This window comes from Ascaphus truei, chromosome 18 (genome assembly GCF_040206685.1).
Source record: "Ascaphus truei isolate aAscTru1 chromosome 18, aAscTru1.hap1, whole genome shotgun sequence".
Lineage (NCBI taxonomy): Eukaryota > Metazoa > Chordata > Amphibia > Anura > Ascaphidae > Ascaphus > Ascaphus truei.
The window spans coordinates 4,048,642-4,069,951 of record NC_134500.1 but is presented as its reverse complement, the minus strand read 5'-3'; the positions used below and the strand labels follow the sequence as shown (position 1 = coordinate 4,069,951).

At 44.3% G+C, this 21,310-nt stretch overlaps 1 protein-coding gene across 1 annotated transcript in view; it reads right to left on the bottom strand.

The window, feature by feature from the left end:
• Positions 1 to 21,310, bottom strand: part of SLCO3A1 (solute carrier organic anion transporter family member 3A1) — a 120,553-nt gene that overhangs the window by 11,756 nt on the left and 87,487 nt on the right. The window contains exons 3-8 of the mRNA XM_075575239.1: positions 19,713 to 19,811; positions 18,780 to 19,043; positions 14,039 to 14,203; positions 12,085 to 12,283; positions 10,454 to 10,592; positions 6,457 to 6,632 (exon numbers count right to left, since the gene is read on the bottom strand). Of these exons, the coding sequence (XP_075431354.1) occupies positions 6,457 to 6,632; positions 10,454 to 10,592; positions 12,085 to 12,283; positions 14,039 to 14,203; positions 18,780 to 19,043; positions 19,713 to 19,811 (1,042 nt within the window). The remainder of the gene's footprint in view (positions 1 to 6,456; positions 6,633 to 10,453; positions 10,593 to 12,084; positions 12,284 to 14,038; positions 14,204 to 18,779; positions 19,044 to 19,712; positions 19,812 to 21,310) is intronic.

The window sequence follows — 21,310 nt, the reverse complement described above, 5'->3', positions numbered from 1 at the left end:
GTTGCCACCTTCTACTGACGGCTAACCCGGAGACTTTTTCCAATAACGTCACGTCAAATGGTGCGTGTTGCCATGACAACGTGACGTCACGGCGGCACGCTGCATCAAGTTGCCATGACAATAAAACGCCTTATGGCGCCGAGGTGTCCCCTGATGCCCCGTTGTCATGGCAACGTGACACCACGTGATGCCATGTGGCGTCCCGTTGCCATGGCAACACAGCGCCATTTGACGTAGTGCAGCCATGTTTACGGGATTTGCAGCAGGAGATGCCGGGAGGGCGCCACTGCCGCCCGGCGATTTTTCAGGTTAACCCGTAGCACGGATACGCAGCTGAAACCCGTAGTCTCCAGGTCAAACCGGACCCGGAGTGGTGCGCCCCTAATAGTGTCTCAAGACACTGTGCAGCGGTATACAACAAAGATCCCACAACAATCACAGTAATGGGGCAGATTAGGGGATAGATTCAAAACCCTTTGTAACAATGAATCTTTTTGGATCTATAATCTAGGTACTCTGGCACCTAAGGGGTTATATGAGTGTTTGGACACTAGCACGCTTGTTTAGCTGATGGTCTTTATGCCTACTCATATTCAATTGCCTCCCATTGCGCTTTTTCCTTCCGGTAACAGATCTCTGTTATTCGTCTCTTCTCTTTTTTTTATATCCCCCAAGGTAGTGACTAAGATTTTATTATATATATATTTTTTATGCACATATTTATGGTTCTAATTGTTATGTATAGATAAACATATTATCCACACTAACATTATGTATATACATGTATGTTTGTGGCTGCTCCCTCTTCAGCAATCTTTCATAGTGAGTGGTGAATTATTCTTATTGCATTATGTTTTATGTATCCGCATTGTGATTTTTAAGCAATTCAGATGTCTCTGTTTAGTCATCACATCTTCTCTCAATTTTCATTGATTGAAATTGCACAAAGGACAAGAATCAGCTGTTAGGCATTTCTAGGCTATAAAACAGCCTTCCGCATGTAGCTAGCCCTTTCCCTGATGAAGCCAGTGACGAAACGCGTAGGGCTGACATCACTGACGTCATCACGTGGTCTGAACGGAGGATGAATCCTAAATAAAATAGGAAGAACTCCACACTTCATGCAGATCCCCTGCTACATACATTTCATCCAGTTTTCAGAGGTCCAGTCATTCAGGTAAGGACTGATATCTCAAATTTACTCTGTGAACAACTTGGTGTGCTTCGGAGGCGGGGATTAGTGACACACAGTCCCAGAGCCAGATCTGATACTGGGGCAACTCCAGCTTCCATCCCACTCATACAAAACAAGGTATCATACACAGCCAGGCTATAAGATATCACCGCATATGCTTTGACACTGAAGACAGAAACAGGCATCTCACAACCCTGACCAAATCGTTCAGACAGAGGGGATACAAACCAAAGACCATTGCCAGAACTATTACATCTGCACTAAAAGCCCCATGAGAACACCTGCTACAATACAGAGAGAAAGAACCTACCACACACATACCACTAGTGGCCACATACAACCCTACCCTAGAGGGAATACGAAAAATAATCAAAGATCTGCAACCCATGCTGGCAGAGGATGTGACATCAAAATAAATCTTTCCCAAACCTCCCATTCTTGCGTTCCGGCTACCACCAAACCTCAAACAGAAATTAGTCAGCAGAAAACTTCATAACGAACTTAAAGACACTGATAATGGCACAAAACCGTGCAACAACAAACGCTGCAAATTCTGCAAACATATATGCCAAGATCCCACAGCCAGTCACAACCATAGAACATTCAATGTGAAAGGATCATACATCCAGGAATATAGTTATATGATTCAGTGCAACAAATGTGACCAAGGTTGCTACATTGGGGAAACCAGCCCAAAACTTCAAGGCAGAATGAATATGGACAGACACTCTATACAACACAACGAAGAAGGAAGAGACTGCTCACCTGTGGGACATCACTTCTCACAACCAGATCATTCCATAAATTATTTAAAACTCAAAAGCCTCAATGAAATGTTTAAACGCATCCAAGAACGGAAAACATTTGAACTCAGAATGATAAGACTCTTTGACACCAAAACAATAGGACTTAATGCGCATATGGGATTTCTCACACACTATCACAATTGTTTGTAATTATCCTGCCTATCTGCCAATGTTCTTATCCACACCTTTCCCCCCCAGCCCCCTGCCCCCCATACAGCATCCCCTTCCCCCTCCATGCTGTTACTTGTCACCATTTTATTACCCTTCCAATGTCTTCAGACATCCCTTTGTCACCCCACCTTATCCAAATCTCTCTTTTTTCGGCTTTCCAAACCTCTGTTTTAGCCATAGATTCCTTTGCAAATCAGTAGATTTGTACTAGAAAGTGTGCAAGAAAGAATGGGAGTTTAAGAGAAAAAATTGCCAGTGAATATGAAAGAGACATGGAGGAATACATTGATTATTAATTACTACACTGCTTTAATTAACAGATCCTTCAGCTACACGTTGCTGCCTATCAGGGTGATGCTGTCACCACTTCAGAATTCCTTGATGGGGTTTTAGCTTTGGCTGCCCCATGTCTGATACATAGTTACATCTGGAGCTGCAGAATACGTTTTGGAATTTCGGAGCATTATTAACACCAGCTAATGGTGTCCCTGGGAAATAAACTGGAACTTGTTATATTTGGGAACGGTGGATCTTTTGGGGACATTGTTATACCTCTCATTAAACCTGCAATAAAACCATTTGATGGCACAAAGTTCTGAGACAAAACAGGAAGCAGAGAATAATAAGCGTGTTCTCTTTTGTTACACAGCTCTGCTAGTGTACACGCAGCCCTACACAGAATAAACATACGAAACGCCGGCCCCAAACATCTCACAATTCAATTTAGCTACATGAATAGATTTAGAAAAGGTCACAGAACTTGCAGATGTGACCTCCTACATAGAGGCAAGCACCTTACACTGCTACTCCAAAACAGGACTGGACTCTGGGCATTGCAGTACATAAACATTCTACATAGAGGCAAGCACCTTACACTGCTACTCCAAAACAGGACTGGACTCTGGGCATTGCAGTACTTTTTATTGAACCAACATAAACATTCTACATATTTGAACACATCTAAGACAGGGATTTACCACTGGGATACGCCAGATAAGGGGTATCACATTCCTCGTTAATTGCCATTGACTTGAATGTGACACCCCTTATCGGAGATCAGAGAGATGTATCTCAGATATTTAATGCTGCGGTCTCTAGCAGAGGCATTCTCACCCTGTGCCTCTTTGCATCAGGGGTGTGGGGAGTGTGAATAGGAGGAATCCTGGAGGATTTATTACAGTGCAATGTTTTGAATTCTGCATCTCTCTCCTCAGTGTCACACACTTTGCCAGGTCTGCTCCTTAGTAATCTCCTCCTGTTCCGAAATGTAGGAAACATATTTAACAAGATTTCTACGTATGGAGCAGACAGAATCCAAGGCATGCCACCAAGGACACGGTTCTGTTGACACATCATATAAAACCTCTTTAAGTGATCACACGTTGCATCAAAGGCTCGAGCGGAGCGGCCAGCAAGGACTTTCTTTTGCAAGACGGAATCACTTTTTTAACACATTTTTCTTAACCTGTTTTCTGACAGTGAAGGAGCAAGAAGCACACGCTCATGTTCACTGTCAACATGTGTGACCCTTTAATACATGACGCCCGCACCACCCTCGTACGCATCTTACAACAGCCAAGTGTTGTGAATCTGGTAAGTGCTGTAATAATAATCACAACAATAAAATGTAACGCAGCCCGCGGAGAATCCAATACGGGCCATTGAAATCCGGAGTGAAATGTCAGCGTGGAGGAGCTTTGCAGCAGTGACACGGCTTTGTCATCTGAAATCTCTATTGAATCAGCACAGCTAATGTGGTTTGAAGTATAGTGTGGCCAGGTACACAGTCCAACGCTGTTCAGGAGAGGAGCTTTGCAGAGGCTTTCAGCCTGAATGGGGGTGTGTGTCAGCCCTCAACGCCCAAGTAATCATCCCCCTTCCCCTGGGACTTGGAAGCACATCGGTCTAGACCTTAGTTAATGATACTGGACCGGTAATATTCAGCAAGATGGCAATTTATTAGGGTTAACTACTTCACTGCTGGATGGAGTGCCGTCATGTTGGTAGACCTGTGAAGAATGCTGCTGCCGTACGGTAATGTATATTGGCACTGCCATTGGGGCTTTACCACATAGACACGAGACTGAGGAGGGGTCAAAAGGGACCGCCCGCATATAGTTTTTGAGAGTGGCATGGTGTTGCAGGCTCCTGTTGCAGTGGAGGGGTTAAATATTGTTGAGTGGCCGAGGTACTTGCATTTACCTGGAAGTGAATTTTCTCTTTTTAAGCCAAAAGCAGCTTCACATAGGGAACAATGGTCAGCAAGTGTCAATTCACACCTGTATGTACTCGCAACCCTGCATCTTCTCACCTCTTGTTCTGCCAGTTGCACCTCTGTGTAAAGCAGTGTAAAACTCCCATCCTCCCCAACAGGCCAGGTTATCAGAATATCCCTGCTTCAGCACAGGTGGCTCAATCAGAGCCTGCTTCAGCACAAGTGGCTCAGAGGCTCGGCCTTTGACTGAGCCACGGATTGTGCAACCTGTGCTGAAGCTGGGATATCCTGAAAACCTGAGCTGTTGGGGGAGGACTGGAGTTGAGCCCCCTGGTATAAAGGCTGGTGGGCTCCCTCTCCCACTCCCCCACTCCCCTGCTTAGTGCAGACCTGTCCCACTATACTGTATGCATTAGGACTGTGCCCCAATGCAAGCACTTCGTAATGATTCATTGTGTTTATCACCCTAAGTGAGCCATTGTAGCCCACGTGTGTATGTATCCCCCCATAAATAATGTGCATTTCTGTAACTGTCAGCATGTTAGGGGCGCTGATATTGTGCGCATTTATCCCACGGCGCCAGTACTTCTCTCAATCTCCTTGCAGCGACATACACGGCACTCGCTGCTCCCCGGTTCATTTTGATTAGTTCAGTAGGTGACGGGCTGATGCAGACACGTGCAAGGTCACTCTCCGCATTGTAACGCTCTCCTCCAGACACCAGCCGAGGAGGGAGAGATGGGGTTAGGGGAAGGACTTTAGTCTTACCTAACCCCATGAGGACCAACCTGGACATGTGAGTGAAACGCACGTCATCCTGACAAGGGCAGAACCAAGAGTGTTACTGGTCTCAGCAGGTCTCAGCAGGCCGGATTTATCAGGCTGTTTACCCTCAGCCTTTGTCATATTTACTTGGTTGTAAAGAAATAGAATTCCAGATGCTCTTCAGAAAAGAACATTGGCTCCTTTCCAGTTAGTTTGTGTCAGTCTTGTTACAAACTGCAACAATATGACGGGCGGAATAGAAAGCAGATGTAAAGCCCTCAGACTGTAATAGGTAAGTTAAGTAACCATGTATTGCTGGACACTGTACAGGGGAGGGTATTTGTCACCATAACTTATATAATGTGTGGTTGAAGGAGCAGCTCAGCGAGTAAAATCACCGACTCTGTAAACAACAACATTGAGTGTGAAGCAGGGGAGCCTGGTTCAATTCCCGGTGTTGGCTCCTTGTGACCTTCGGCAGTCACTTTACCTCCCTGTGCCTCATAGAGTGTAAGCTCTGCTATAACTGGGAGGGAATTCCATCTCTATATTGGCTTAAATTACCGCTACTAAACTAAGCCCAAGCAAAGAACGACCAGCACATTTAAATGTTTGCTGTTAGCATAGGTATGTGCTATGGAATACCCTATACAGCAGCAAAATGTGAAAAATCGTAATGTTAAAAATAAAAAATAAATCAGTTCTGCAGTATTAGAGCATACTGTCTGCAGCATTAGAGCATACTGTCTGCAGTATTAGAGCATACTGTCTGCAGTATTAGAGCATACTGTCTGCAGTATTAGAGCATAATGTCTGCAGCATTAGAGCATACTGTCTGCATTTTTTATTTTACTGCTAACGCCATTTTTAAAATGATCATTCTTTGGTTGCCACAGCAACCATTTAGAAAATCACATCCACTTCCCTTTTGAAACCAGCTCTGACACACTCCTTGTTGAGCGCTGCCTTTCGGCAACAAAGTATCACAAACAGATCTGTTGCTGTGTTCCAAATAGCAGACTGTGTAATCCTCTGAAAGCTGTAACAATAATGTGTTACACCTACAGTAGTAATATAATGTTACATATCAGCTGCAGCATTTCACAGACTGCAGCAAAATGTTAGAAGGCGGCCATTTAGTTGGGCACAAAATCAGGATTTGACAGCTTTATAACTGGAGCGCTAAACGATTTCCAGCTTAGGTAAGAAAGTAGAATGATACATTGTCACATGCTGTGTGTTATGTGGCAGTTTGCCTGCAGGACTGGGGTCCAGTGCACACGTCAGCAGTTGTTGCATCTCACCTGATGAGGATGATTACGGACGGAGTCTGTGCCATCGCTCCAATCATGCTGCAGACGCACATCACACACAGGAATGTGAGGAAGGCCTCTTCACAACCAGGACTGGGACATTTTCCAGGAAGCACTGTAGTGTTTTCCACAGGGACCGAAGTGAGACAGGAACAGCCTGCCAGATTCTGAACGAGAGACACAGTGCAGGGGTTAGCTTTCTATGAGCAATTTATCAAGCAGAGCTGCCAAATAGTAATTAAGCAACACAAGTAATCCACCAATTCATTAATGCTGTTCCCCATTATCTCTTATCATACAATGCTTCCACTGCCGCCAGGGATTCTGGGTAATTGCATGCAAATGAGCGGGCAGTGTGTCAGCTTTTTATTGTTATGTATTTATAATTCCTGAGCTATTCAAAGACCTCTTCTATTTGCTCATGGAACGGTCAGACTTTCTCTGGCACTCAACTGATGTTCAAAAAGGCATTTCAAGTTTGCCTTTCTAAGCATTATTTTCTATAGGTCCTCAGCATCAGTTTTACCCCGTATCGGCTACAAAGATCGCACGCGTGGTTACACCAAATCCATACTGGACTAATTACTGCATACGGTGCAGGACTGGCACCATTTTAGACAATAAATAGCCAGTGCTACATTAAACAGCTAACATTATATTTACCAGTATATTGTGAAATTGAAACAGGCTTCTGCAGCATTTCACTAAAAATTTCACATGTATGTATGTATGTATGTATGTATGTATGTATGTACGTTTGTATGCATCTATCTTCAGACATAAAAGTGACATTTAGGAAAAGGAGTCCCTGCCCCGAAGAGCTTACAATCTAATTACCTCCACTAGAAAGCGGTGCAACCCCCTCTCCTCCTGGAGAGGACCACTATGCATGACTTTGGTAAGAAAACGAATTGATATGTTTTATACATGCACATCAGGCGAAGCGAAGGTGAAAAAGTTATCCAAAGAGAGGTTTTTTTTTCAAAATCTGGGGGATTCATCTTTCCTTAGATTTGATACCATTTTTTTTTTCATACAGTTGGAAAAGTTTAATACAGGGGTAGCCAACTTCAGTCCTCAAGGTCCACCAACAGGTCAGGTTTTCAGGTTATCCCTGCTTCAGCACAGGTGGTTCAATCAGTGGCTCAGCCTTCGACCCTTAGGACTGGAGTTGGCCAGCGCTGGTTTCATAGCTCCCTTATAAATTGATAGATTATGCGTTCTAACCTTTGTTGCTCGTATTTAAAAAGACTTGCAAGCAACGCATTGTTATGTTGGAGACATCCTTTATTGGCTGCCTGGGTCACTCTAGCACCAAAGGGTTAGCTTGTTTAGGCTTTTTACTCAGTAAAGAACCAACTTTGTTGAATAAAGAGGGGATAATCCTAGTATTCTGCTACAACTGGGTTGGATTTCCAGCGGCACACTAGTAATTAGGCAGAACTCTAAGATTCACGCTCAGATAAACCGCGTCACTCATCAGAGTACAATATTTCCTGCAGCTTTCTGCGCTTAGTGCAGTAACAGGAAGTCGGTAAATCCTGCTTTCCCTTTGTGCCACATAAGCAAACAGTCATTTGATGAATAAGGAACCTTTAATGAATAGGAAATGAAAGAATTATCAATGAATCAGCATGCATTTTATTCTCAGTCTGTAATGGTCTCAATAATATAGAAACATGGGTAGCAGGTAATTGCTTCCTGGAGCTAATGCTGTGTTTAAAATGAGTTATCCGTGCTGCAGTGTTTAGCCTACAGTTTAGGAATATGCATGATTCAAATCAGTACAAATGTGGCAATATGGACTAAAATAGCAATATGACGGCGTGTCGCATCAAAACAAGTTGATTTAATCCACCGCGTGTGCTTATAGTGGGCGCGGCCGCAACGGCACGACACCGTGACCAAAATCGCTGAAATCAAATGAAATTTATTTTTTCAGCGACCGCCACGTGACGTCAGCAGCACGCGAGTGGTTCAGCCAATGAGGGCGAACCACTTACCTTAACTTTTTGCTGGCATCAAATGACGCCGCGGGGTCACGTAACTTCATGTTACCCCATGGTGTAATTTGACGCCGCATTGCCATGGTGACGGGCATCAAATGACACCGCGGGTCGTGATGTCACGTCACATGGCCCCGTGGCATAATTTGATGCCGCGTTGCCATGCCGATACCCAACACCCAGCTTCTGAATCACGGTAAGTGTAGTTGCAGAGACCTCACACGGTGCCCCGGCATTTAATTTAAATGCCTTGGAGAAAAGCACGGGGCCTCTGCAACCGCTGCACCCCCCAGACAAATCTCGCGCCCCCCAGACAAATCTCGCGCCCCCCAGACAAATCTCGCGCCCCCCAGACAAATCTCGCGCCCCCCAGACAAATCTCGCGCCCCCCAGACAAATCTCGCGCTCCTGCTCTAATGTATCTATGTTTAATATTGGCGTAGAGCTTAACACGAACACACAGGTAATGTTGGCAGATGGCACTCGCGTATAATGTAATGGTAGGTTAGGGATAAGTAAAGTATCCTTACAGGCAGACCCTATTCTGAGGACCTAACAGCAAGGAAGAGACAGCACACAAAGTAATCCAGTATCCACAGTGGCACATTCACCATTTATTTCCCGTCACCATGTGGTGAATGTGCCACTTATCTGCAATACATTGTGGATACTGGATTACTTTGTGTGCTGTCTCTTTTATATATATATATATATATATATATATATATATATATATATATATATATATATATATACATGTATATGTACATATATATATATACACATACTGTACGTTACCAGCAGGAATGATGGCACAAAGACGACAGCACTCAAAAGTATAATCCAAATTAATATGGTATAAAAGCCTCTTGATAAAGCCTCTTGATATATGTATTTTGTGCTGTTTATTTCTTTAATACAATTACTTTGGATTATACTTTTGAGTGCTGTCGTCTTTGTGCCATCATTTCTGCTGGTAACGTATACCTGTATTAGTTTATGGCCACAGCACCAGACCTATCAAGTTTATTTACTGGAGTGCTGGTTACCTTCCTCACGTATATATATACAGTATATATATTTTTTTTTTTTTTCTTCTGCCGATAAATTTTATTTCTGTTGCTCTGAATCACACACATAGTATAGAATAGATGCTTCATTCATTTAACCCTTTAAGCACTTATTTAACAATGTTTTGTCCACAAGACCACAAGAAATATTATGCATGTTATGGTATAATTTATAAATTATTTCATTTTTATTTTAATTATAATTTATACCATATCATACAGGAATCAAACCCAGGAACTTTCATATGCTAGTACCAAGTCTCTAGATGCAAGCCACAGGGGTTGTGTAATGTCACAGATTCTACAAACAAACTTAACATATAGTACACAGTGCAGCCCACAGACAGATCCTGTGGCGTAGCAGGTAGGGAATTGGTACTAGCATATGAAACGTCCTGAATTCGATTCCTGCATTTGTATTATATAAAATGTATTCATGTTCTATTCCCACATGGTGTAGGGGTGTATGTGTCCGTTGGCAATAAAGCATTGAATGTTTTTAAAAACATCTCCATTTTAATTTTTTTTATTAGCCACGCTCAGACCACGTTATAAGCGTATCCGCGTTGTAGCGGATCACGCTATAACGGGGTTGAGCTGTATTTTCTTATCTGCAGATTCCATAAATGTTTTAATGATATACTGTTTCAGGGGTATGTTTGAGCTCACCTAATATTCTTTTTGGTATATATTTGTTTCTGTGCCTGGTTATTTTCTGTATATGTTTTCTTCCTATATATTGTTTTTTTTCTCTATGCCATGTGTAGTGATTATGTTTGTTGTAACAGCAGCTTTGTATTACTATCAATATAACCGTTTTATTTCCACGCCTCCCGAAAAGAACATAACAGTGTAAGGAAAGGTATATTTCTGTACTTGGTAAATACACATGTGCCTTGTTCACCAGCTTACTGTTTTAGTGCAGCCTGCGAAGCAGGCAGATAAGTAGGTGATCCCATCCGCGCCGCACACAGGGGTGAAAGAGTCAGTTTGGCACTCACAGTCATTATTGCAGGGAGCGTACGGGTCCAATGGTGACCCGGGGGAAGAGCTGCAAGAGAGGAACAAAAAGCAGGAATTTCACTGAACAAGGTGAAGACGTGGGAATATAGAGAAGGGCGAAGGTGGCGAGGTGCCATTAAATGTGCCCGTGCTGATTATGACAATGAATCTAATAATAATGAACCGCATTTAGTCAAATTGATAGGAGCAGCTGGGGGAAAAGGGTAACCCCAGGAGAGGGTATGGGGGGTTGGGTTATTATGCTGCACGGGTCTCAGCCACCGATTCCTTTATGAGTGAGACTTGTGACTGTTGGGAAGGAATGGGTGAATCCCATTGGAGGCTAGGGGCCACACGTATTGTGAGAGGTTAAACCTAATATTTAACCCCTTATGTATGTACACAAACTGTTTGTAGGGAGTAAGCGCATTTTGTGTCCTTCGTTCTACCGATACCGATCGGATGAAATAAGACGTGCACGAGTGTGGTATGTATATGGTATGTATATGGTATGTATATGGTATGTATATGCCATATCTGCTAGCCGGGAGAGGCCTTTTACATGTGCAGGGTTTTTACACTTCTGGTGAGAGTAAAAACAATTAACACATCAGGTTTGGAGGGCTGGTTTATCATGATATCTGGCAGCAACACAAGAGGAAGCCGTCACCCCATAAGTACCGTTGTGCTATAGGGACATTGTTACATATAGGGATGGAATATCACTATGTGAAGATACCTGCTATCATAATGTACCGCATTACACAGAATATACTTCTTCGGGTGGTAATTACCAGTACCTTATCTTCCCTTATATTTTGGGCATTTTTTGTTCTTCGCCCTTTTACTTTATTGTACATGAGGCTCCATCTGAGCTGTGTTCCTGGACCGAAATGGACTGTACATGAAAGAATTATAGAAAGTCCCTACACTTCCGAGCAGCATTTAAACCCCATATTTTTATTTACTTGCAATTCCTAGTTTGTCCTACATTTTTTCATTGTCATTCTTAGGCCTCAGGTGTTGTCAGTGCTTATGCGCTGACCCGTGCTGAGGCGCGCTGATGCTCGGCAGTGAGCCTCTGCAGCCGCAATGAGAGCAGCTTTAGCAGGGACTCGCGCACGCTTCCGCAAGCGTGCGGAAGCGTAGCCGACATTTTAAATGTAGTTTTTCATGCTCACGGGAGTGCAGGGACGGTCACGTGAGCGGTTCGCCCAATGAGGGCGAACCAGCTCCGTGACGTCACTGGCCCGCCCCCCAGACACGCCCCCAGATGGCGCGCGAACAAAGGCCAGGGAAAGCACTCGCTTTCCCTCAGCCTCAGTGCGCCTCTGCACGGCGGCAGTTACCATGGACTCAGCCTTATTTTCACGTTTACACAACACACAATATTAATTATTTTGACATTGCCCCAAACTAATACTGTAGAAGAGGCGCATATTTTGGGGTGTTATAATGTATCATAGTATTTAGAGTAGCCAATATCTGTAAAGGGGACCCCACACACGTTACCATGTTACAATTATCCGGGTATAACTTACTTGTTTCCGTAGGGAACAGTTACTCCAGCCACGGGACCCGTGTCACAGCCCAGGAACAGGAAGGACACGTAGCATGCCGTAGACACCAGGTTTACCATCATTGCCATCCGGATGGCTCCCAGCGCAGACAGGCTTAGCTTCTTCACAAGGAGGCCGCCCAGGAAGATGCCTAGGCAAGCACATGGTATTGCCGTCATTCCTAGGAAAAAAAGGGTGTTAGTGACACGAGGAACCCCATCACTACATACATGAGACATACTGATAGTAAGGACAATGCAGACAAATGTAGTCGGTATTGTCGATACTTTGTATCACCATCATGTGTTATTTTGTGTCTTTGCTTGCATTGCCCTGCGGTGTGGCCCCTGCGGTGTGGCCCCTGCGGTAAGGAATCCCCTGCAGTGTATAATTCCTTCTAATATTTGCTCTTTGTTGTATCTTTTTCATGCTAATGTTCAGAGAGAAGAATTCTTCTAGCTCTCCTGTGCTCCTTTTAATTGAAGCCCGGGCCTGTTAGCCCGTTAGCAGTAAGATTGATGACTTGCCTACTGTAACTTTTAATGACTTACTGTGTAACGGATAATATAATGGAATCTGCTATGCGCTACTTGGCTTGCAGGCCGATCTGGCATTTATGGGGTTAACTCTGTAGAGAGCGAGGCACTGCTGCGTGAGCCACACAAATACTGCATTTCCCATGGTCTTTTCTTAGAAAGCTAGTGCAAGATGAAACAGTATTATCTGTGGCCAGGGTAATTACGGGGAAAGGTGGTTAGGAAACGGCATTTCCTGTGCAGGGTACCGTGGCTTTGAGGATTCTCAGGCATGCTTCGGGTCATTTCTTTGGTCTTTTAACTATCTAAATATTTCCAGAAGTTCCAGATTATAATATGACCCTCTTAACAATTTCCGCCTCTTTTTTTACTAGTGCAAAAATACATGTTAGTTACAGTATATGATGTCATTGCGTAATTAAATAGTATTAATCAAGCTTGGCATTGAAGAAACCTAAAGAGCTGAAATAATCAGATTTGCTGCAAATAAAATAAAACTTTTCATGCTCAGAACTCTAGTGTCCGGCAGTCTGGGTCCTAGTCTGATCCATTAAAATGGATCACAACCTGCAAAGAATCGACTTTACCATACATTGATATTGCTTTTCAATAGTGGGAATTTGTCGTATATTTGAATATGCGTATTAGCGTTTTACTTTATGTCATTATGAGACTGTGGCCCATTTCGGGTTCCCATAGAAATTCAGGACTAGAGTGAGTCTGACTGCAAAGAGCTAGACCAGTGGCGCGCAAACTTTTTTTGCTGTGCCCCCCCCCCCTGCCTGTTCCTCTCTGTTCTGAGCCCTCCCTCCTCCTTACCTCACATGGCGGGAGTCACGTGACGTCACCCGCAGCATCATTTGATGCGTGTGACGTCACATGGACACGAGTGACGCCGGCAGAGTCCAGGTAAGTTTTAGAGTTGCAGGGGCCTCACGCGATCCCCCGGCATTTAATTTAAATGCCTCGGGGAAAAGCACAGAGCCTCTGCAACAGCCCACGCCCCCCCAGACAAATCCAGCGTCCCCCTGGGGGGCACGCCCCCACCTTGCGCACCCCCCACCTTGCGCACCCCTGTGCTAGACAATGAAAGGTCTGCACTAAAATGTTACGAGGAGGCGTCAGGTCCGTCTTTAGAGATGTGTGAAGTCTTATTTTACCTCCCGAAAACACACCTTCATACAACACGTGGAGAGAAAGTGGAACACAGCTGAGATATCTGGGAAATATACTAATTTTATTTTGTAGTGAATTCCAATAATGAAGATTTAAGGGTAAAAGCTTTGAATGAATTTTCTAACTTTTGTAAAATAGTTTGATTGAGTTGTACGTTCACCGATCTCTGCGGGTGTTTACTTAGAAGGACATTTGGCGGTGGATTCCTTATAACTACGTCTCACCTAATAGTTGATTGGCAGATGAAGTTGTCAGGTTAAATTGCTGCTCTAAGTATTTTCCCAGGAACGCTGCAAATCCGGCGACAACGGCAATCTCCATACACGCAGCAAGAACGATGCAGGTGAACACGGGGTTCGATAACAAATGCTTTGTTACTTTAGGAATTACTGAAAGAGAACAGATACAAAGTCACATCCTCACTCAGCATCTCGATTGTGTTAACACCGGGACACAGAAAATAACTGGGGTGGGGTCTGGGAGACTCCTCGTTATTCAGACTGTCCCTAGAAATGCCCATTTACTTCCCATATAAAGCAGGAGAATAATTGTAAACACTCTAATAACAGGTGCCTGCCACAGGTATGGATTGCACAGCTGAGTGCTCCTCACACCAGACCCACAGCGCACCATTAAGTCCGGGCTCATAACATCAATTTATCAAAATCACTAATGGACGTTCTGTTCCCCGAGGTTAATGCGAATCCACAAAGCTAATTATATGAAACGACAGCCCTTAGCTTCTCTCATTAGCACAGGCGTAACGCCGTGTGAGGTTAGCGCTGCCTTGCGTTCGCTTCAAATAACATGGCGCTAATCCTGTCTCACGCAAAGGCCGCGTTACTTATATCAGGTCCCGGAATACGTGTTTAATTAAAGTTAAATAGAATACAGGAGAGGAAAAGAACCCTGTAAATAACAATAAGTTAAATCAGACCTAACTGTGGTCTTACACTCACCCTGACCCTGTAACAGAGCTATCCCAGGGTCTGGGTGTGAGTAACACCAGGTTAACCTCTGACCTAACGAACATCTCATTAAATCTCTGCACTCACCAACCAGTGTGGCTGTGCATGGGTAACAAGGGACACCTGTTCTGCATCCGATGAGCATTAATGTTAGTTGTAGTTAACACAATGCCATCTCTGGCCACAACAGCACTTAACAGTTAACACTGCGTTATTGAGGGTTGACGATACCCGTTAGCACTTAACGATGTGTTAGCTGAAGTTAGCACATCATTAAGTCAATAGCGGAGATCTGTGGACCTGGGTTTTAGATTGTAAGCTCTTAGGGACAGGTATTTCATTTTTCCTATTGTTTGCTACCCCTATTATATGGGAATTCTCTGTATCGTACGGTCTCCTTTGTAAAGCGCTGAGTACACTGCGCTCCCTATATGAATAAAGATTACTGGGAAGGATAAGGTTAGAATTGCAAGTCCCTTACATATTCCTGATAGGTGCTATAGTGTAGCGCCGGTTCTATCCAGCGCACAAGGGGTTACTCCCTTTATTTACCTTAACTCTTTGCATGCACATTCTAATTGGTCACATAAATTTGGAAGTGATTACTTTGAAAAAGGAAATTTGGTTAATGGATCAGATATCACATTTTCTCCATCAGTAAACATCTTCATTATTCCAATGATAACGCAGCTTGCACAAGGGATCTTAATGCAGCCACCACTCCTTTGTCCTAATTAAGTAGCGACTAATTTTGCACAGAATTAAATGTGATAATCTATCCATTTAACATTTATCTGAGTGCAGCGACGGTGACGCGTCCGCAACCCAGGGCTACATATTAAGAAGTTACAGTTAATGGATTTCTTTAATGGCGGTATTGCATGTTTTTTTCTTAAAATTAAAAACAACTGTATCATTGCGCGATGAAGGGGGAGATCCGGACGCGGGGGACCATGTCAGGGAGCTCAAAGGGCTTCGGGACACATCCAATCAGTTCAATGTTAGGGCAGGGGTCCTGAACTGCAGTCCTCAAGAACTCCCAAAAAAGGTCACGTTTTAGGGATAGCTCAGCTGCAGCATAGGTGGCTCAATCAGTAGCGCCCAGTCCTGTGCTGAAGCAGGGACTGACTGAGCTACCGTGCTGAAGCACTTTAGGGACATTTTCTCCTACTTTATTTATCTATACATGCTGCCAAACCCTGTACATAGCACCTATAGTTTAAACAACCTGGCATATTAAGATATAGGGAATTCAATTGCACAGGCACGATCCGAGCTAAACATAGGGAAAGGGAAGATCCTGTTCTAAAGAGCTTACAATCTAATTATATAAGAACCTAATAATGAAAGAGAATGGATACATGGTGTGATAAGATATTATTATTTTTTTTTTTTACGTGGAGTATTAAAATGAAGAAGTTGAGCAATAGGCTTCATGTTGAGACTAGCATTGAATTAAAAAAAATAAAATGTTAACAGCACTTGATGGCGCGTCCCGCGTGCCTGCTTCAGAAGTTTGGTATCACCGGCACAAACTGCACTGAAATCTCTTCATCAAGTAATGTTCCTTCTCAGGTCCTTGGGGCTGAGTTATAATCAGGATACAAACATGTTCCAACTGTGGTCAGGCAGAAAGAGCAGACACAGAAATCCCCGGCTGGTTCGCCCCTCATTAGTACGAGCGATCGCCTGCTGGCGTCCCATGTCATCTCCTGCCCTCCCACTGACCGTCCTTCACAATATTCCCGCTTTATTGTATGTTGCCAACGCGCCTCCGAATATTAAACCTGGTATTAGTAAAAAGACAGAGAGCCGTTTTTCGTGTCGCACAAGAGCAGCTTCCGTGAGAGACGGCGTTTGTTTGCACGGGGATTGGCTCAAGATGTCGGCGGCCCGTTCACTGCCAAAGGTGCCTGCGATGCATGTATGTATGTGTGTCTTTATTTATATAGCGCCAAAAGTGTACTCAGCGCTTCACACAGAATTATAATAATACAATAAGCGAACCAGACACAATGCGTTGTGAAGCCCACTTCTAACTGGCTCCAGCCTGTTTTGTTTTTTTAGGCTGAGGACCTAAAGAAATGGAGGTCCCGCCTTCTGGGCTGGCGTGCAGATACACTAAGTGGGGGGCTCTGAGGACTGGCCAGAGACCCCCGAAGTCGAGGCTGCGTGTACGCTGAGCGGAATATTTCAACTTGCCTTGCTCCAACTTGCATCCAGCGCTGCCGGGATACTCCGGACTTACTACTGAAGTGGAAGCTGCTCCTGGAAAGTCATTCTGGTGGTGCCGGTGGGGATTCCTTCTGTATTGTGCTGAAGTGTGTCAGTATAAGCTCTGCTGGGACTTTGTGCTGCATCTGTTGGCTCCGGCTGAAATGTCTGGTGCTTGATCCTGTGACCTGGTCTCCCGTGACACTCATTACCAGTCCTGTCGCAATCACATGCGTTAAGAGTGGTCACGTGATCGCGTGCGGCCCGACCAGAACCAACTACCAGTATTGTCTCCTTTACCAAAACCGAGGCTGACCTTTTCCCCCACAGGCCTTTGAAGTCTGGTACTGCCAGGCACAGAACAAAGTGCTGATACTGGTTTCACTATGTCTGTTTTGCTACTTGGGGGGGGGATTCTATATTGTCCAAAGGGGCTGACCACAGTGCGATCGCCCGATTCGGACAATGTCGAATTACCCCCTCGGATTCTGGCTATTCTCAATAGCACAATGCACTTAGCGATAGACGATCCCGGAGGCTATGTCCAGCCATGCTATTTTATTCAAAATAATCAGACATAAAAACCTGTTTTTAATTTTAAATAGACAGTTCACTTGGGGCTCAGCTTCCTCCGCTTTGTTAAACTGCATAAAGAAACAAACGGCAGCATATTATTGCTTTAAAGGTTTGTACCCTTAAAACTGAAACAGCTTTTACACAAGAACAGCAGAACTTTAGCTTTAAAGGTGAGTTCTTCCACTTCAAACGCCCGCTTACGTTGTATTATTTATTGGTTGCATTATTCTCTGGGGACGGAGCAGAACAGGAGCTTTGTGCAGTCACACTGCAGAGTTTGAAGCTCAGCAGGCATTAAACATATTGTATAGTGTATACTCCAGGCTTGTAGACAAAGAGCACAGACACACAAAGTGGAGGATATAATCCCTCAATCTCAGTGTCGCCGCCTTCAACAAAAAGCCATGAGAATAGAAATAAAACATCCTGGTGGGTGGTGAGATGTTCTGCTCTTAAATGCTTGTCCTCTAATCGTACAAATGGTCAAATGCTGCAAACTCTCAAACCCCATTCAGAAGGTTATTTCCCAAGTACATTCATTCCAGGTACAGAACTATCAGATCCCACTGGGTTTTAACATCCGAAGTTAAATGGAATCTACATTTTCCTTTCTCTGGTTCAGAATCCCCAAATCTCACTGGAAAGAGATTGGGATATATATATATGTATATATATATATATAGGTAACAGAGCAGATGGCACACAAATACAGATGAAGACAGGTGCTTAGTCCCATATGAATGAATATAATCAAAGGCTCCTTACCAGGCAGACCAGAGAATCCAGGGAATCCAAAGTAGGCACAGCAAGGAAGAGACAGCACACTTATTAGCAAAAAAAAATTGTATTAGTAAAGCAGGCACAAAACACCAACGTTTCGGTCCTAAAAACAGGACCCTTGATAAAGGTCCTGTTTTTAGGACCGAAACGTTGGTGTATGTGCCTGCTTTACTAATACATTTTTTTTTTGCTAATAAGTGTGCTGTCTCTTCCTTGCTGTGCCTACTTTGGATTCCCTGGATTCTCTGGTCTGCCTGGTAAGGAGCCTTTGATTATATATATATATATATATATATATATATACACACACAGTATATACTCAATGGGTTCTTTGCTCTCTTAGATCATCTTCTAGGTTCCTGTGACAAAGGCAGCTCTTGCGTTTCTGTTAGGGACGTGGAGGTTCAGTAACTGTATAAGTGGTTACCTTTGAGCTGCTGGAAGCAGGAAGCGCTGCCCTCTGTCTCCAGGGAATGCCCCGCGACGCCATTGCTGGGTTTGGGCCTTTCATAGTCCCGGTCAGGTAGCATGGTTTGCTCACTCTCCTCAGAGTGGTCCAGGCTTGGGGCCAGGGATTGCGGGAACCCAAACATCGGGAGGGATGAGAAAAAGAGTAAGGCTCCACACAGAAGGAAGCCGACCCACCAGGCTCCAATCCACCGGGGGTCCTCAGGAGTGATGTCCAACCTACCTAACAGGCACAAAGCAAGGACAGTTTAGTAATCACAAGCGAGAGGAGTAGAGCGAAGATGTAACATTGATCAATTCTAACCTGGAGGCGGCAGTAAATAATTACCCATGTACTGGATCCCTACACTTTTGAAAAAAAAATGTAGCTTTGACTAGTTCACCCTTTCACTGCCTGAGAGCCCAGCAAAAGGGGGAATAACGATGCATGGCAGCACTGTGCAATATGTCACTGGCAATAAATGCTTCAATTAAACAAAAATTACAAGTCTTCCTTCCAGAAAGAGAACAACAGCCATTTTATTCCCCCCCAATAAGCGTAGAAGGCACAAACAGTCTGGGCTGCAACACATGCAAAATAAAGGAAAGAACGGCAATAGAAAGCATAAAAAGGTTCAGTGTCCATTTAATGTTGGGGGGAATGGAGGGTCATATTTCCTGAACCAAGATCTCCTATGTACAGTAGTAAAACTGGTTCTGATCCAATGTATGCCCTGGATCAGACAAGGATATTTAACCACATCTTCCTCATTGCTTTGATTGCAGATACTGTATTAACAAAAGACGTTATTTTAAATAGTGTATCGCAGATCGCACTTTCTATCGTGATGTGCAAAAAACAATAATGAAAAGTTGACAGGAAGTTTTCAGATTAATCAAACGGTGAACTTACTGGTGTCAATAAAAACAGCATCCACATAAATTTTGGTACAGAAAGAGCCCAAGATAAACCCACAGGCTGGTCCGAATACCAGCATGGTGAACAGGATACCTGCAAAGAAAGTAACAAACACAACTATTAATGAAGACAACGCACAGCGAGAAAGACGTCACACATTCACGTCACTAGCATATTGGGCTCCAGGTTCTCAAGTGGTTGCACCAACCAATCGAGTGCCGGCCATACACGTAATATCCAGGGCAAGGTACCATAGTGCTAGAGTACTCGGACCTTTCCCCAGGGCCCTGAGCCAGGTCCTGCTTCTCCGGTAACGTCCAAAAAACAACTCGTGCATTTCACGTATATTATTATTTAATATCATTTATTTGTAAAGCGCCAACTTACTCCATAGCGCGGTACAATGGGGGGGGGGGGGAGGGGTACAGAGTTATGTATATTACATAAACGGTTCCATATAAATGAGGGCAGGCGCGCACAAACAGATACAAAGACGCAATGAGGGGCCTGCTCGTCAGCGCTTACAATCTAAAGCAGGAGTGGACTGGGGTTTGCCGCCCCTGATCCAGAGGAATTCCTCTGTGTCCAAGTGCATTGGATATTCCAAAAACCTGTTTTGGCCAGTGATCCCCGTGAAGGGGGCTTGAGAGCCAGTGCATTAGTGCAGTGTCATGCATATTTTGCATAACATATTTAGAGGGCTGCACAGCAGTCTCCTTGTTGCAATAAATGCAGAAAACAATCTGCCCCGGATTTATACAAAGGAAGAATTCGCACGGAAAGCAGACCCATTGAATTTAGTAGAATTATTTATCTATGTTATTTCCACAATCTGGATAAAGCCCGTGTGATCGCCATCAGTGCGGAGAACGGCAAGTAAGGGCGTTCTTACACAGACATGCGGCGCCTTCTGTAATGGGATCTATGCTGCCATCTAGTGTCTATCAGCATATACACACACAATACATATACTTTCTATAGATAATAATAATAGCATGTTTTTGTATAGCGCTGCTAGGTTTACGGAGCTCTTTACAGAGACATTTTGCAGGCACAGGTCCCTGCCCCGCAGAGGTTACAATCTATGTTTTTGGTGCCTGAGCCACAGGGAGATAAAGTGACTTTCGCAAGGTCACAAGGAGCAGACGCCGGGAATTTAACTAGGTTCCCCTGATACACACTCAGCGACAGTCAGTGTCTTTACTCAAAAAGTGACACATTGTGTGCTCATTTGCATGTCATTTCCCAGAATCCCTTGCTGCAGTGGAAGCACTGTATGCTAAGTGATAATGGTGAAAGGTAGGGTTGCTGACGTGTCTAAGGCTAAGGCCCCGCTCCCAGAGTCAGCGCACCTGCGCTGCTGACAGGCGGTGCGCTGAGATACACAGACCGCGATCTGCGGTCTGTAGGGAGCGGGAGGTGGGCGGGAGGTGGGAGGTTTGATCGGGAGGTGGGCGGTTTGACAGGGAGGGGGGGCGTGGCTTGAGCGGAGGGACCCGCTACTCTCCCCCCCCTCCCTCCACGGACTCGGGCTGGAGCTGGAAGGTAAGTTTAAACACACACACGCAGGCACTCATTCATACACGCGCACA